The 16737-nt window shown below is 41.4% G+C and overlaps 1 protein-coding gene and 1 long non-coding RNA gene across 2 annotated transcripts; one reads left to right on the top strand and one right to left on the bottom strand.

Annotated features, from left to right (window-relative positions):
- Window positions 1-1352: 1352 nt before the first annotated feature.
- On the bottom strand, window positions 1353-9365 carry LOC134190119 (uncharacterized). The gene is made up of 15 exons (XM_062658542.1): window positions 9298-9365; window positions 7251-8266; window positions 7145-7193; window positions 6194-6752; window positions 4509-5774; window positions 4169-4441; window positions 3888-4114; window positions 3579-3839; window positions 3457-3515; window positions 3291-3399; window positions 3104-3222; window positions 2834-3023; window positions 2715-2774; window positions 2497-2652; window positions 1353-1535 (listed from the first exon to the last, which is right to left on the bottom strand). The coding sequence occupies exons 2-15, from the start codon at window positions 8165-8167 to the stop codon at window positions 1488-1490; spliced, it is 4293 nt and encodes a 1430-aa protein (XP_062514526.1). The 5' UTR covers window positions 8168-8266; window positions 9298-9365; the 3' UTR covers window positions 1353-1487.
- Window positions 9366-12262: 2897 nt separating this feature from the next.
- On the top strand, window positions 12263-12687 carry LOC134190438 (uncharacterized). The gene is made up of 3 exons (XR_009971629.1): window positions 12263-12338; window positions 12404-12512; window positions 12581-12687. It is a non-coding gene; the product is annotated as an uncharacterized LOC134190438 (long non-coding RNA).
- Window positions 12688-16737: the final 4050 nt, after the last annotated feature.

Below are 16737 nucleotides of genomic sequence, written 5' to 3'. Positions count from 1 at the left end.
AAAAAAATTTGCCTTCTGCTCCTCCCACTCTCCCCTCCCATCACGTGCAGAAAGCAGTCTGGAATACCGAGGCTAAGCCAAACCCTTGACATAGAAATTGATATCAGCAAACATTGACTATCAACAGTATTAGATGCAGCACAGTGCAGTAAAGGATTGATTGTAGTATGGGACGTCTGAATGTAGGTGGCATTCAACTCCTGAAGGCGTTTCTTGCTTGTCATGATCACGTACAGTCCCTAGCTACAATACAAAAGGATGGGGCGACGGAAGTTCATGAATCGTTTTCGCCGCCGTTTGGTCACTTGCACGAATCGTTCTTAGACTCATCTGTAGTCGGACACGGAAATGATTTTTTAAGATAGGTCCTTTCATGAAACGTGGTCGTGGGGAGAAGAAATTTGAGATTTGTGTACACACACACACACACACACACACACACACACACACACACACACACACACACACACACACACACACACACACACACACACACACACACACACACACACACACACACACACAGACACACACAGACACACACACACACACACACACACACACACACACACACACACACACACACACACACACACACACACACACACACACACACACACACACCAAAAGCTCGATGGAGAGCCATATAGGACCACGCTCATTTTTGTTGTGCTACCCGGACTAGAAGCCTCGCACTAAAGAGCGTATTCAGTCAACATTTTAAGAATAACGAGTAATGAAAAACAGAGAAATTAAGTTGTAATCTAGTCTAGTTGCTACGTAACTATGTACAACTAGAGTAGTCAAATCGATATGACAAATACCTAGCAAGGGTCTATCTGTCTCAAGTTCAAACATCAGAAACGTCATGATCTTTCGGAAGAGTTTTCAGCCTTCTGAGAACCTACAAGACAACAGATTATGTGTCTCATACCTAAATTCCGGAGATATGCGCTCGGCTGCTGGCTCCGCCTTCGCTCCCTAATGGGAAATCCCACTAACCAAGTTGGGTATCTGGGCGCTATCTCAGAGCAAACCCAACAGACGTACACTAAGCACAAAACACTGACGGGGCCGTTGCAAGAATTTCATCTGCCAATTGTAGCATTTTTGCTCGCCACTAGATCACGTGAGCCTTACTGCACGCAATCACGTTCCCGGAAATGGTCTCTCTGTTGTTTCCGTCGCTCCAAGAACGTTGGAAACCGTTGTGCTAGTTTTAGACTGTCTAGAGACTGACCTTCTTTCGTGCGATTTATTTCCGTCCCGCAACACTCGAGAGAATTGGCGTTTGTGAGATTCTTTAACTATCCAAGGATCCTTACTATCAACCACAAACAAAGGTGTTCAGCTCAAGTGTACAAAGACCTTTCATTCATAATTCCAACGAATTCTGTAAATTTATCAATATTTACACTACTGCTACAAATTTGTCCAGTAGGTAATCGTGCATCAGCAGTATCTCTTGCATTTCAACACTAGAGACTTCATGAAATATGATGATCATCTATCAGACTCTCGAGCATTGTAAACAGCTACAACAACAAAAGAAAATACACAATAGAGTAGTGCTAAAATTAATCAAAACAAATTTAGAAAATCTAACACAAATTCATTAAACAATTATAACCAACGTGGTAGCCTTTTGAGTTTGTGTTCAGTTGGAGCAGGGATCAGTATCTACTGTTTATGCTACAAAGCTGATTTCTTTACCAAACCTCTGCGATTGCAACGAAGCATGTCTGCGACTACTCAAATTTGTCATTGCAGTGCATGGTGCCCTCGCGAGGGACCGACCCTGTGTAGAATTTCCTGATGACACAAACGCAACACCTTCCAGTTCATTCGAACACACACCCGCACCAGTCTCGTGTAGACTGTACTTGTTGTTGCCCTCCGCAATGCTTCCAGCGATCGAAGACTCTAAGCTGATTAAAGCTGCTCTTCTACCGGTAGCGTTTCTCTCTAAATTCTGATTGCGTTTGCACTGAATCCAACCTACACGTTTCCTGTACCGAACGCTACATGGAGAGTGTGTCAATTTCTAGCCTCACTGTCCACCTCGCCAATTGCAGACTGTACATCTGATTGTGTACACCGTTACAACTGTGCATATCTATGCTCATGCCGACAAAGAATGCAAACAAGTATAAAAACATTTGAAAATGAGAAAGATGTAGGGTTGCTGTACAAAGAAAGAATAGAAACAAGATCATGTAAGGGTGTTCTGTGATATCTTTCGTATACAGACTGACTGAGCAATACATCATCCCTACATTGCACCATTTTCTAACTATAGAGACACTATAATATATGCTTCATACCTTACCAATTAGAAAATGGTGCAATGGAGGGATGATCTATTGCTCAGTCAGTCTGTATACGAAAAATATCACAGTACACCCTTACATGGTCATGTTTCTATTCATTTTTGTACGGCAACCCTACATCTTTCTTAATTTTCAAAATGTTTATACTTTAATAATCAATACTAACCTTTGCCATAGGTGGTCTCCTGTGGCTATCAAAGTCAGTGCACTCCTTAGCGCATTGATAAAGCTGACTGGCCACATCGCTAGGCCACTTGGCACGACAATCAGCCACGTGAAGCAAATTTGACTTTTGCCTTTCTAGGTCTCTCATCTTTGTTACCTGGTGCCAGACCTGAATCATATATTTAATACAAATGAAAAGATCCACAATGAGACACATACCAGATCTTCCCTTGTAGCTGTACAGTATGCTGGTGAGCCAGTCACTACTTCATAGGTCACCTATGCAATATACTATTGGATTATTCTCCAAAACATCTCATTTGTAAACACTTGCTCACCACTCCAAATGAGAAAATGTCAAGTCTAGGTGATACCTTCCCTTTGAAAGCTTCTGGTGGCATGTATGCTTTTGTTCCAGCTGCCCTTTCGACGTAAAATGAAGCCATTGGATTCTCACTTTCTGTGGGCATAGCAAGACCAAAGTCAGCCAGTTTACCCTCAAAGTTTTCTGTCAATAAGATGCTAGCACTGGCAAAGCAAACATTGTCAACATTTAATCCACACAGAAAACTGTAGTCCAACACACAAAAAACAAACAAAATCTAAACCTTTTCACATCACGATGGACAAGAGCAGGATTGTATGAGGTGTGCAAGTGATCTAATGCACAAGAAACATCACACAAAATTTTCACCCGAAATGACCACATAAGAGAGTTAGGGTTATCCTAAAGCAAATAAATTAATCAGAAATTTCACAAAAGGAGTATTCACCACATTCAAGCTAGCTACAAACCTTAGCCAAATTCTGTGCTAGATTGCGTCCTGGCATATACTCATATACCAAACATGGTTCTGGTTCACTGCAGTGTCCAATGAGACGAACAATTTTGAAATGATGATATCTGTTGTCCAACAAGCTATACATGTAATGTTGATAACTCCATCATTCTAACACTCACTTTTCTAATGCCTTTAACTCTGTTAAAAACTGCTGTTTAGAGAGTTTACCACTCTTCAACTAAGTAAAAGAAATTTAATAACCATTACGTAACTAAAGAATATAGTATGACTGTTACAACACCTGCTTCAATTTCTTTACAGCTACATCATACATTGTGCCATGAGCATCACGTAATTGAGCATGATACACATCAGCAGAGCTGCCAGCATCAATCTTGCACCCTCCCTTGTCAACAGATCTAGAGTCAAAATCTCTAGTACCACGCCTCAACTCTTCATAACTGATGATACGTCCTTCATCTATCACATAATTGTCTAATTTATCCGCCCTTGTACCGAAGCCTCCTTTCTGGTCAGCCAGCTTCAAAGTATGTACACGTGCCTAAAAAGATACATGTAAGTACCAGATGTACAAGACTAGTGTACTTACCGTTTCCTGTAAACTGTCGGGATAGCACTTTGAAAAACCATGTAAAGCAATATCATTGCTGTTGTGGTCCTTCCCTTTGAATAAACCTAATTTGACTACTGCTGACTGTCCTTCTGTTAGCATTTGCCTTGCAGCTTCTTTGCACGGACCATCACCAGATTGTTGAAACTGTTGATCTTCTGCAAGTACTTTGAAATCAGCCGTGGATGGTGGCATTTCCATTCCCACTGTACATACAAGTGATCTACAAGTAGCATGTTTTGCAAGCAATATATCCTAACCTTTTTCGACTGTATCCTCATGAGTTTGCTGCACAGGCTGATAGGTTTCTTGATTTTCGTCTGATTGATGAGTCAGCTTAGAAGTATCATGTGACTCCATCTCAGAAACAGCTGTAATTGGCTGTTCATCCACATTGTCATGAGGAAGACTACTGACAACATAACACTCATCTGTTAGTTTCTCTGTTTGAGTTCTTGACTGATCAGTAGATCGCTGCAAAAATTGTTTCTCTGTAATCACTCGCAATTCATCAATGCTAAATGAGATTTGTCCTGAACAACACAATTCACACATGCAAGACACCTTCCTACACTACATGAATATACAGTAAACTCTAACTTTCTCCTTCAATTGTCTCCTCATGAGATTTCTTCATGAACTGACTTGTTTCTTGTTTTGTCTTTTCAATCCCTCTGTTGTCCTGCAACCCTCGTGGTTTATAGGAGCCTCTGCTACCTTCTGCACTTGGGGAATTATGGCATTTCTTTTCTTTGAATCTGAAGTTGTCACTTGGTATACTACCCTTCTTTCGATCAGACCCTTGTCTGAAATCATCGAATGGTAACATGAACTTATCCTTCAAATACTTCTCAATGGCAAATAAAGTGTGATAGGCTTCCAATATTTGTGTTGGCGGCACAGAAAAATGTGCATTTGTGTTTGTACCAATGTCAAATAACAACGTAGATTGCAAATGCTGAAATCCATTGCAAATGTTACTTTGACCTTGAACATTTTCACAACTGCAACGTGCTTGGTGCAAGTAGTTATACCATTTATCTTGTACTTGATAGTGATTAGATTGTTCTACTTCCAAACATTGAGGAAATGGGTCATCCTCTAGTCTAGGGCAACTGATAAAGTCGTCGGTGGCAATTTGCATTGCAGCGTATGTAAATTGTCGTATTTCTGTCACATCCAAGCACATCTCAGAAACACTACTAGTGCTGGTCGAGGAGTGACACTGTGTCGTTTCATTCCGACCACCAGTGCTTCTTTCCTGGTGAAACTCAAACAGAGAAACAATTCGCCTCTCTTCATCAGTTTGTGCATAACATGCTTTTCGAAGATCATCCGATGTCAATGCTTCATGTCCAAACAGCAAAGCAGATAGAGATGAGAAAGAGCTGTTTAGTTTATTACTGCCAATAGTTGGTTCTGATTGGTTTGTATCCACATTGTCTGTAGTCGAATCCAATGAGACCGCAGTCCTACAACCTGGTAATGCCATGTTTAGTTGAGCATCTGACAAACCTTTCTTTTTGTCTGCATTTCTACCAGTACTACTCACATCCGAGTGTGTACTTTTTGTTGCTTTGACTGCCTCTTGCTTTCTCGCAGCTTGTACTTGTCTGTTGAAGTCACGAGTTGCACTACACAAATTAAGTCGAGAGTCTGGAAGTTCAGGTTTTTTTCCATCTGGTTTTGCCTTTTCTTTGTGTGGCATTCTACTTTTCAGCCATCTACTATCATTACAATCATTTGAATAGCTATCATCATCCCCATTCTTCTTGAAACATGAATAAATAGTGGATATGACATAGATTTTACCAATGTCACAGTTAAGTCCAGCATAATTGATATTAGCTTCATGTCTGACTTGTACTATAAACAGTATTCATAAGCTAATTGTTCACGTAATGATCAACATGAAATTAATACTGCAACAAAGCATTAGATAAATGATCACAGGGATAGCCCTACAAATAGGAAACAATAGCAATCCTGACTATTATACCTATTACTTTACAAAGAGCTGTGATTTTCAAAAACCATCCTATAAATGAACAAACAATAAGACTGCAAGATATAGAACCTCTACAAACTATAGGGAAGTATGAAGAGGTATGGGCAAACAAAAGACACAACTATGTATACCTGCAATACCTCTGATGGTTCACTGAAAAACTGTTGCAAATCGCACTCTCATACCTTAATATATTAATAAATGCTAATTCTTAACTCTAAACCCTTTGGTTGGCATTTGCAAATTATTGTATGTACAAATGTGTACGACTTCTCACCTTTCTGATGACAAGGGATGTTTCTATCTGGAACAGGAGCCACCGGAATTCCCTCTTTGCCAACGTAGAGGTCAATTTCAAGAGGTTGCGTCACTGATTTTTTGAAGCAGAGAGTTGCATCAGCTTTACATTGATACACGTATGAAGACGGCTTATAATCAATACCAAGACCATTAACTACAGGCAGCGTGATATCCTCATCTTGACTAGGTATTGCTACTGCCTTTGTCTGAACTAATTGTGACGTCTTGTTACTGTTCTCATTAGTAGGTAGCACAGAGTCACTGTGATGTTCGAATTCCGTTATTCCACTCTCCTTCATTTTACATTGCAAATGTGTTCTAGACAGCTGAGCTTCTTGAGGTACCTCATCCTCTGTAGAAAGATTACAAACAGTTTCCTTTTCTACATTCAGTTTATATCTGCAGTTTGGGCATACACACTCATGTACACCACATCTTGATTGCTGTTCCATAGCCAAATCTTCAGATTTCGCAAAAGAGCTGACAAAGAATAAACTAGAATGCTCACAAAGTTTCTCTTCTGTTGGTTGTATAACCTAGAAACACACACACTTCAAAACAAAGCCTATACAAAACTAGTCAACCATGCATGGCATCTACAACCAAGAGATTGATGCATACAACTGAATTTATGCAGTCAAAGACAAATGAAACCACCTACTCAAGTCAGCTCGCAAATTGATGCACAGGAATGCAAAATATGCAATTGCAATTGCAATTGCAAGTGCACAGACACAGACACACAGGCAGATAGACACACAGGCAGATAGACAAACAGGCAGATAGACAAACAGACAAACAGACAGACAGTCAGACACACACTGAGACACATGCACACATGCACACTTCAAGCCAGTAAACTGAATACTTTGCGAGGTATCGCACACACAGTGCAGGCCCATCTGAACTGACCCAAGCCATGACCAACCTTGCCACAATCATGAGTTGCTTTGAATTCACCAGCTGATAAAGAATCCCTAATAAAAAGCCACGCTGAGTTCAAAACAATTTGTACATAATACAATTAAAATTACATATTCCTTGTGTCACTGGCTGGTTTCAATGCACAACTGACAGTAGATGTCTCTTGTTCACGTTCACGTCTTGATGACGTGTGCAAAGTTGAACCACCATATTCAGGTATACCATTATCATTATCAATTGAATCCTTACAGAAATGAAGTTTACAGTTTTGTAATTCCTTTTGACAAGCAACAGTTGATGAAAGCCTCTGACAGACATCACTACTACCTCGTTTTAAATCAGAGTCTGATAATGATCTTTCATCATCACCCTCACTGCTTCCATACACAAGTTCACGTTTTCTTTTGATGGCTTTGTGTTTCTTACCTATAGAATCACGTGATGTCTTGATACAACTCCTTGTCTTTCGTGGTTGTAAAACAGATTGTGGTTTCTCGCAATAAGCGGTAGAACATGAATTTAGCATCCTTTTGACCTCTTCCCTAAGAGCAGACACGTTTTCAGACACTTCTTGCACGCTTTGCTGTGTCAAATCTGCAGTATGAGTGGCATCTGAAAAAAATCTAGCCAATTCTTCTAAACGTTGTTCTAGGACCCTAAGCTGACATTCATGTCTCTTTGCCATACTCATAATGCCATTCAACTGAGAATGCTTGGACTTCACAGCAGATACAGCAGGATCCTCCATAATCCTCTGGAGAAATATCCGCATGCTACGATTAGCTTCTGCTGACTCTCTTAACCAACTAAATTCATGACAATGAACATCTTTGAATTTCTGAGAGTCACACTTCAAATCGTCTTCACTTGTCTCAGATTTTGTTTTTAAATCATCCTCCCTTGTCTCAGATTCTGTTGACGAAAGTGAAGAAGATGATGACCTTTGATGTATTAGTTTAGCCAAATCACCTATGACTGCAGCTGTTATGTCTACAATTTTCTTGCAGCTGGCAACCAACTGAGTCATCTCTTGCTTTGACTTACGCTTACAAACTTTGTGCTGTTTCCGTGAATGGTGATGTCTCTCTCTTTTCTGTAGCAAAGACTGTAGAGCTTACAACAAGCTCTACAAGAGGAGGGAGATTTTATTCTATCCACGCAATAACACATGAGAGAAAGGGAGAGAGGGAGGGAGGGAGGGAGGGAGGGAGGGAGGGAGGGAGGGAGGGAGGGAGGGAGGGAGGGAGGGAGGGAGGGAGGGAGGGAGGGAGGGAGGGAGGGAGGGAGGGAGGGAGGGAGGGAGGGAGGGAGGGAGGGAGGGAGGGAGGGAGGGAGGGAGGGAGGGAGGGAGGGAGGGAGGGAGGGAGGGAGGGAGGGAGGGAGGGAGGGAGAGAGGGAGGGAGAGAGGGAGAGAGGGAGAGAGGGAGAGAGGGAGAGAGGGAGAGAGGGAAAGAGGGATTGCGTAGCAAGCCAGTAAGATACTGCTACATAGGGAAATTCTGTTCCCTGTATATTCAAACGGCACCGTACGATCTCATCTCTACTGGCTGCAGAGCTAGAGCTAATCTAGTATATATAAAGCTCAAATTGTGTGTGTGTGTGTGTGTGTGTGTGTGTGTGTGTGTGTGTGTGTGTGTGTGTGTGTGTGTGTGTGTGTGTGTGTGTTCGCAACCAAAATCGGCACGCACACTCGGCACGGGAAGGACAAGGTTTTCGTAAAAAAATTAAAATGCAGCGGGTTTCCTGTCGAGGGGTCGACCCCCGCATAAAATTTCTCGATGACGTAAACGCTACACATAATTTCCAGTTTATTCGAACACACGCCCACACGTGTAGACTGTACGTACGCGTCGTCGTCCTTCGCAAGGCTTCGAGCAATCAAATTTATCTAGCGCTTTCGTTTCTCCGGGAACTTACGGTGCCAAGATCGTCACTGTCCAGATTTTCAAAGCGCAAGGTGAACGCGAACGTCTAGACGTTACCCATATTTCATACCTATACAAGATTTCACGTATCTAGACGGTACTAAACCTAGTAGATGCCAAAGGAAGTCAAATAGGGGGAGGGGCTGGCTGCGCGAGACTAGTCGAAGGCCAACAGCTGGCTTGAGCACGATGCAAAATCGAAGACATGTATACAATGACACAATCGTAATACCGTCTGATTCCATCTTGAATGGACTTGCGCCGTTGAAAGGCTAGGCTCTTCACTTCAGGAGCTACAGCTTCGTATGCCCGGATAACGGTGCTCAGGCAACTACATGCCCGTATAACAATGTTTTAACCCCTCCCCTTTTGACTTCTGTTGATCGAGACAACAAATGACATAGTTAAGTACAAAGCATTACATTTCATAACTCCAACGAATTCTGTAAATTTATCACAGGGTACGGTAGCCCATGTTAGGAAGCGTTGTGGGGGCGTGGTCGTAACGAAAGTATTTGGTGTCACATGATTATGTGTGGTGATGCACATTTTCGTGTTTTTTTATCGTTCAAGTCCTTTGAACTGTAGTATGGCCTCCATTCGTAGAAAGAAACATGGAGAAAAGTGGGAAAGACCAAGCGATTGCAAGACGATCATGTGAAGTCTACAACGTACGAACAACTGAGTCGCTTATGAACTGTAATTTGTTCTCTTTCGCTGTTAGAGTCGCCTGAAGCATCTAGACTCGTCTCTTGTGTGCTCTCGTAGTTGGCCTCAGAACGCAAGACCCAAAAATGCGTTGAGCAAGCGTTCGGTCTGCAGCCCAAGGCCTTAACGTACGTTAACATCTACTGCACATGCGTCAATCGGTGAAGTGTTTCTTTAAGTACTCTTGTCACTAGTTTGAATTTACTTTCTGACAATTACAATCGTAAAGGCAGATTTTGGATGTTTTTTGATTAGAAAGTGTTAAAAGTACACATTACAGAAAGTTCTACAATAGTCAATAGACATACATTAGACACAAAATGCAAATCTGATGTTAAATGACAGTAAGGAAATAGTGTAGATGTAAAGACTGTGATGTGTCTGTGTTGTGGAGTTAGTGTTGGTGTTTTTAATTAAGTGAGTGTGTAGCTGTTCACTAGTATAGAAAGTGAACAAGTGAAGTTACTTGTTGTGTGTGTGTGTGTGTGTGTGTGTGTGTGTGTGTGTGTGTGTGTGTGTGTGTGTGTGTGTGTGTGTGTGTGTGTCCACGCACGCACTTGCTTATTCTTGTGTGCACATCGATGTGCACGTGTGTTGAGTGGTTGAGTATAATTGTCTTTGGTTACATAATGTAATTGTTTGCATGAGGGCAGCCTACTGTGTTGAAGACTAATAAGACTTGATACAGTCAGCTACAATACTGTTTGTGTTATTTGTAGAGGTCAACATGAAGTGCAGTGGAATCTTTTTGTATATAACAGTGAACATGGAAGATATTCTGAGTTATCTATCTGGGTCGTGCAGTCAAAACTGGTCTGAAATTGATTGTTTACAAAGTTTGTTTGTACTAGTTTTTATGCTTTTGGAAATGTGTGTACGTGTGTTTTAGCTTATACGTACAGCTTACAGAGGACGTGACTCATGAGCTGTGTAGCCAAATTTTGGACAGATTTCATATCTCAAGTCTGGAATCTGTAGACATCAATAGAGAACAGCTATCTTGGTTAATTATCAAGTATTTGAAGTCCACACTGTCCTTTGATGTGGTACGTCAGTGGAGCAGTACACTACACTACAGAGGTCATCTAAACCCAGTAACAGACATTGTTATTAACATTTTGAAAGAAGATTGTGAACAACAAGTTGCGGAACGTAGATTGTTGGGAAAGCACCAAAGGACTTCACAAGCAACACTGTTGGATGATCTCAGGCCAGTTGTGCCAATTGGCATTGCTTTTGACAAATATAAAGAAGATGTTACATGTAGTATATGTTGTTTGTTGGAAAAGGATCAAAGGACTTTGCAAACAACAATGATAGATGATACTATGGCAATTCAGCTAAGCAAATTCTTGTCTATTCATGAGATGATTGGCGACATTAACAAGAATGATTGGTTGAAACCTTGCCAACCTGTTGTACACACTTTGATCGGTTACGCTAGACTAGAAGATGACCTATTTTCTCAATGTTTGGAAGTAGAAATAGAACAATCTAAACGCTGTCAAGTACAAGCTAAATGGTATAACTACTTCCACCAAGAACGTCGCAGTTGTGAAAATGTTCAAGGTCAAAATAACATTTGCAATGGATTTCAGCATTTGCGATCTATGTTGTTATTTTACATTGGTACAAACACAAAGATACATTTTTCTGTGCTATTAACACAAATATTGGAAGCCTATCACACTTTATTTGCCATTGAGAAGTATTCGAAGATTAAGTTCATTTCACCATCTGATCGAAAGAAGGGTAGAAAACCAAGTGACAACTCCGGATTCGAAGAAAAGAAGTGCCATAATTCCCCAAGTGCAGAAGGTAGAAGAGGCTTCTCTAAACCACGAGGGTGTCAGGACAACAGAGGGATTGATAAGACAAAACAAGAAACAAGTCAGTTCACGCAGAAATCTCATGAGGAGACAATTGAAGGAGAGAGTTAGAATTTACTGTATATTCATGTAGTGTAGGAAGGTGTCTTGCATGTGTGAATTGTGTTGTACAGGACAATTAAAGCTCATCAAGCATTGATGAATTGCGAGTGATTACAGAGAAACAACTTTCACAGCAATCTACTGATCAGTCAAGAACTCAAAAAGAGAAACTAACAGATGAGTTTTATGTTGTCAGTAGTCTTCCTCATGACAATGTGGATGAACAACCAATTACAGCTGTTTCTGAGATGGAGTCACATAACACTTCTAAGCTGACTCATCAGAACAGTGACACTGGTGACAAGGTGGACGAATTAGATGATGGTTTCACTTTTCCTTTTAATGAGTTGAAGGATGCTACTCGAGGGTTTGACTGTCTATCTGTTCAGGAAGGAGGATGTAGAATTGGTACTGGTAGCTTTGCTGATGTGTTTCTTGCTCGATTATGTGATGGTGACGGTGTAATGCAGCAAGTAGCTATTCAAAAGTTGAAAGAGGTGTCATATGATTGCATTGCAATTTGTTAGTCATTGATAGTTTAGTTGTAATTTTTGTGTTAGCCCCAAAGTGGTAGAAAGTCACAATTGAGACTGGCCAAACAACAGTTCCCTGCTGAGTTGCAGGCAATGGAAAGGTGTATGTATTGTAATGATTAGAATTAATTGGCAACTCTAGATATTGAATCTGTTGTGACATCAGATATCGTCATCCGAATATTGTTCATCTTATTGGACACTGCAGTGAACCAGAACCATGTTTGGTGTATGAATATTTACCAGGAGGTAATCTGGGACAGAAGGTGGCCAAGGTATGTCAAACTCGTTTTTACTCGTAGGATTATTGCCTTTGGTAAGATTAAATGTTAATTAATTACAGGATAATTCATTTGTGTGGTCATCTCGAGTGAAAATTCTGTGTGATGTCTCATGTGCGTTGAACCATTTACACACCGCTTACAATCCCGGTCTTGTCCATCGAGATGTGAAGAGGTTTGGTTTGAGACTGGTTTCCTTGGATTAAATTGAGCCATCAGAGTGCTAGCACTACCTCTGCATTTAAAAAAGAAAGGGCTGATACCATCAGCAAGTTGCAGACATCACTCAAAGCAAGTTCTATTGAGCTTAAACGTAGATTTTACGTTACCTTGCCTGAAGTTCAAGCTCATTCAAATCACAGTTGTGAAGGAGCAGCTGGTTATGCACAGATACTGCATCCTTCAGTTATCCAAGAAATAAAACCAATCGTTTCCTGTGGTATCACAAAAGTGAGAGACGTCCAATCTTCTCTCAAAAGATTTGTCCAAACAAAGCTAATTATAGCAGGGGGCATCAAACCGAATGAGACTAACAGAGCTTTCTATCCAACAAGCAATGACATCAAAAATCACATCTACCTAGTCAAGCGGGTCTCAAGCTTTCCAAAATAGATTAATTAAGAAAACTTGCACTTAAAAATCAAGCAGTGCGAATCAGAGTCTCCGAGTGCTAAGTATTACTTCCAGCCTTACAAAAAGGCCAAAATTTCCATCAAACAGAGTCTTTCTGATACCAACTCACAATTCAAGTCACTACAGGTTCATTCATCTGATGATAGTGAACAGAGTTTGCTGTATGTACCACCAGGAACCTTGGCAACAGGATTTACTCACACGGTATGGCAACATCATCTGCCTAATAGACGCCACCTACAAAACAACAAAGTATGATTTGGCATTGTTCTTTACTTGCGTAAAAACTAACATGAATTACATGGTGGTCGCTGACTTTATTGTTCAATATGAACGAGTGGAGCAGATAACCGAGGCACTGTCAGTACTGCAGTCATGGAATCCAATGTGGAAGCCTAGGTTTTGGATGAGTGACTATTCTGAGCCACAGATAGCTGCTCTCAACTTTGCATTTCCTGAGTCCACTGTCTACCTCTGTGACTTTCACAAGGAGCAGGCTTGGTCAAGATGGACGAGAGACAGTCAGCATGGTCTCACTGCTGAAAGCAGCGAAACTCTGCTATTCCACCTCAGAAGGATGGCTTTGCTCCACCATGTTATGAGCAAGACACAACAATAGACAAGTTCTACAGAGACAAAGAAAAAAAGCTGAAAGAAAGTGGTGTATGGCAACACAAACAAGTTGAGGCGTGGCTATCAAGAAAATGGCTTAACATTCCTGAGGTGGGATAGCTTGTAACAAGTGCACATGCACACACACACACACACACACACACACACACACACACACACACACACACACACACACACACACACACACACACACAATATGAAATATATGAACATACAAAATGATGTTTAATTGCCTTGGTCTCTCTTTTTGTACAGAAATGGGCTCATTGCTTTCGTGATGCCTGCTACCATGCTACAGTTGAAATGGATAATGGGACTGAGTCACAAACTCCTAAAATACTCTTACCTTTCGAGAAAGAAAGACATGACTCTCAGCAGCATAGCAGATTATATCCTCAATGACTTCCTGCCATCTGTTTCTAAATTACAAAGCTAGCTCTGACTACAGGTCTTACAACCAAGGTGTTCCTAACTACTTGCACAACAGACCGGCCAAAACCGTGACTCACTGGTTGGAGAGAAAATCTAAGGCATTGAGATTCTTTGCTGAAGGTGTCTTCACCGAGGATTTACAAAGTAGACACTTTCAGGTACAAGCAATTGATACATTACCGTGATGTGTATTTGATCCTGGATTTGAATTTTTTCCTAGGTGCAATCAAAGTCCAAACAAGGCATGTGGTATGCATACTGTTGATTTTGGTAAGCCTGGTGTGCCACCATCTTGCACCTGCAGTGATTGGATCAGACATAATTTACCCTACAAGCATTTTTTTGCAATTTTTTTGATTTGTGCCAAATTGGCATTGGTATAAACTACCTCATGACTACTTGGAAGGACCCTATTTGTCACTAGATCAAGGTGCACTAACAACTAGATTTGTTAGACAAATGCCCAATGAGGACAGCAATGACATACAAGATGACAGCATGCCTATCACAGACACTGGCAGCCAAGAAACAATACCAGAAAGTACCCTGTCACTTGCCACAAACAGTTGTGGAATGTTACCGAAATCAAAAGTTTGCCACTAACATCACAGAAAAGTCAATTGTTAATGTGCTGACTTTTTTATCTATTTGTAGAAACAAAGAGCAGAAGTCAAGCAAGCACAACTTCAAGCACGAACAGCTTTGAAAGAACTTGAGAGCTTGACATATATCTGTGAGTGCTCAGAGGCCTTGACAACCCTAACTTCTGACCTAAAAAGTTAACAGAACGTTAAAGACAACAGTACCACACTCTGAAAACGGTCTTGTTATGATTCCTCAATAAGAAAGCATGCATTCAAACGAGCTGCAGCAAAAATAGCTGATACAAGCAGCAAATCGATTCAGACAAGATCCACCTCAAGAACAAATAATGGCTAGTGAACTAACGCCTAGACCTGGAAAGCGAAAATCAAGTTCTTTGAAGAAAAGAGTGGGACGTAAAGCTGAGAGGTACAAACACAATGCACATCAGCAAAAGAAAAGACAGGTACCTCCAGCCAGAACAATAGAACAGACAGTGACTTCATCACAGCAAATCACACAAACAAGCACCCCAAGTAAAGTGACTACAGTCGTATCCCCAGATGAGACAGAGGGTACCATTGGCTTCCTTAAGAGAGCATCTAACATTCTATCAAATACGTCAAGAACAAATTCTCTGCGAAAGGAAAAGCAACACCAGAGAATTATCAATTCATATGCCTATAGCCAAGTTGAAGCAGCAAGTTGTACTTCCATTAGTGAGCATGGTGTATCTGTAGATACAAGGCAACAACTCGATGAAAGACATGAAGACCAGGAAGTCATCGATGGAGCAAGAAGATTCCAAATTAGGCAACTTTTGAATGAACAACCCAAACAGTCGGTAAGTTTTGTAAACCTAAGCCAAAAAACATCTCCTGACTTTACCCTGTGCTGCACAGGCTGTTGAATCAAGTACATCAATAACAGGCATGGATTTCAAGAAACAGTGCGACTATTTCCAGTCCCAGAATTTGGTAGCCTCGTCCCAGACTCACGTGAGCCTGGCAGTGTCCGGTTCCCGTATGACACTTTCAGCCTCCCATGAGTCTGGACTCACCGCGCCTACTTTCACACACTTACTTCACTAAGTGTCACTCCACGTCATAGTCTTGGCACCCCACGTGACTACATAGTACTTACGTCACAAACTGAATTAGCTTATATCTATCTAATGTGTGACCCAGCAGATTGTGTATCACACCCAAGCTTCCGAACAGCACATGGTGACTCTCCACGGTGAGTGATTCACCACATTCACGCTATCCAAATCTCAAGACAACTTCAGCATGTGGAAAGGTGAGTGTATTACTGGCTAAGTTATTGTCCTACTCGCATAGACTGGCGAGCCTGCCAAGTCTAGTTACAGCAATCCGGACTACGAGTGTAGTTCACTTGTTGTTTCGTCGCACATCCGCTATCTGCACGGCCCTTGCTAGTGCACAGACTCTAATGGCCAGTAGGGTGCACAATGGCAACAAGAGACACATTGACATGGAATTGCAGTCCGCTCTCCATGTTTTCAATTATGATGACTTTCGGGAGAGTAAACTTGAAGTCTCCAGGGCCATTCTAGGGGGGAAAGACATCTTTGTCCGCACAAACAACGAGTGAACTACACGTGGAATCTAGATCGCTGTAACTTGACTTGGCAGGCTCGCCAGTCTATGCGAGTAGGACAATAACTTAGCCAGTAATACACTCACCTTTCCACATGCTGAAGTCGTCTTGAGATTTGGATAGTGTGAATGTGGTGAATCACTCACCGTGGAGAGTCACCATGTGCTGTTCGGAAGCTTGGGCGTGATACACAATCTGCTGGGTCACACATTAGATAGATATAAGCTAATTCAGTTTGTGACGTAAGTACTATGTAGTCACGTGGGGTGCCAAGACTATGACGTGGGGTGACACTTAGTGAAGTAAGTGTGTGAAAGTA

The sequence above is a fragment of the Corticium candelabrum genome, chromosome 14 (genome assembly GCF_963422355.1).
Source record: "Corticium candelabrum chromosome 14, ooCorCand1.1, whole genome shotgun sequence".
Taxonomy (NCBI): Eukaryota; Metazoa; Porifera; class Homoscleromorpha; order Homosclerophorida; family Plakinidae; genus Corticium; species Corticium candelabrum.
Note: the sequence above shows the minus strand (reverse complement) of the source record. Positions and strands in the feature narration are given on the sequence as shown.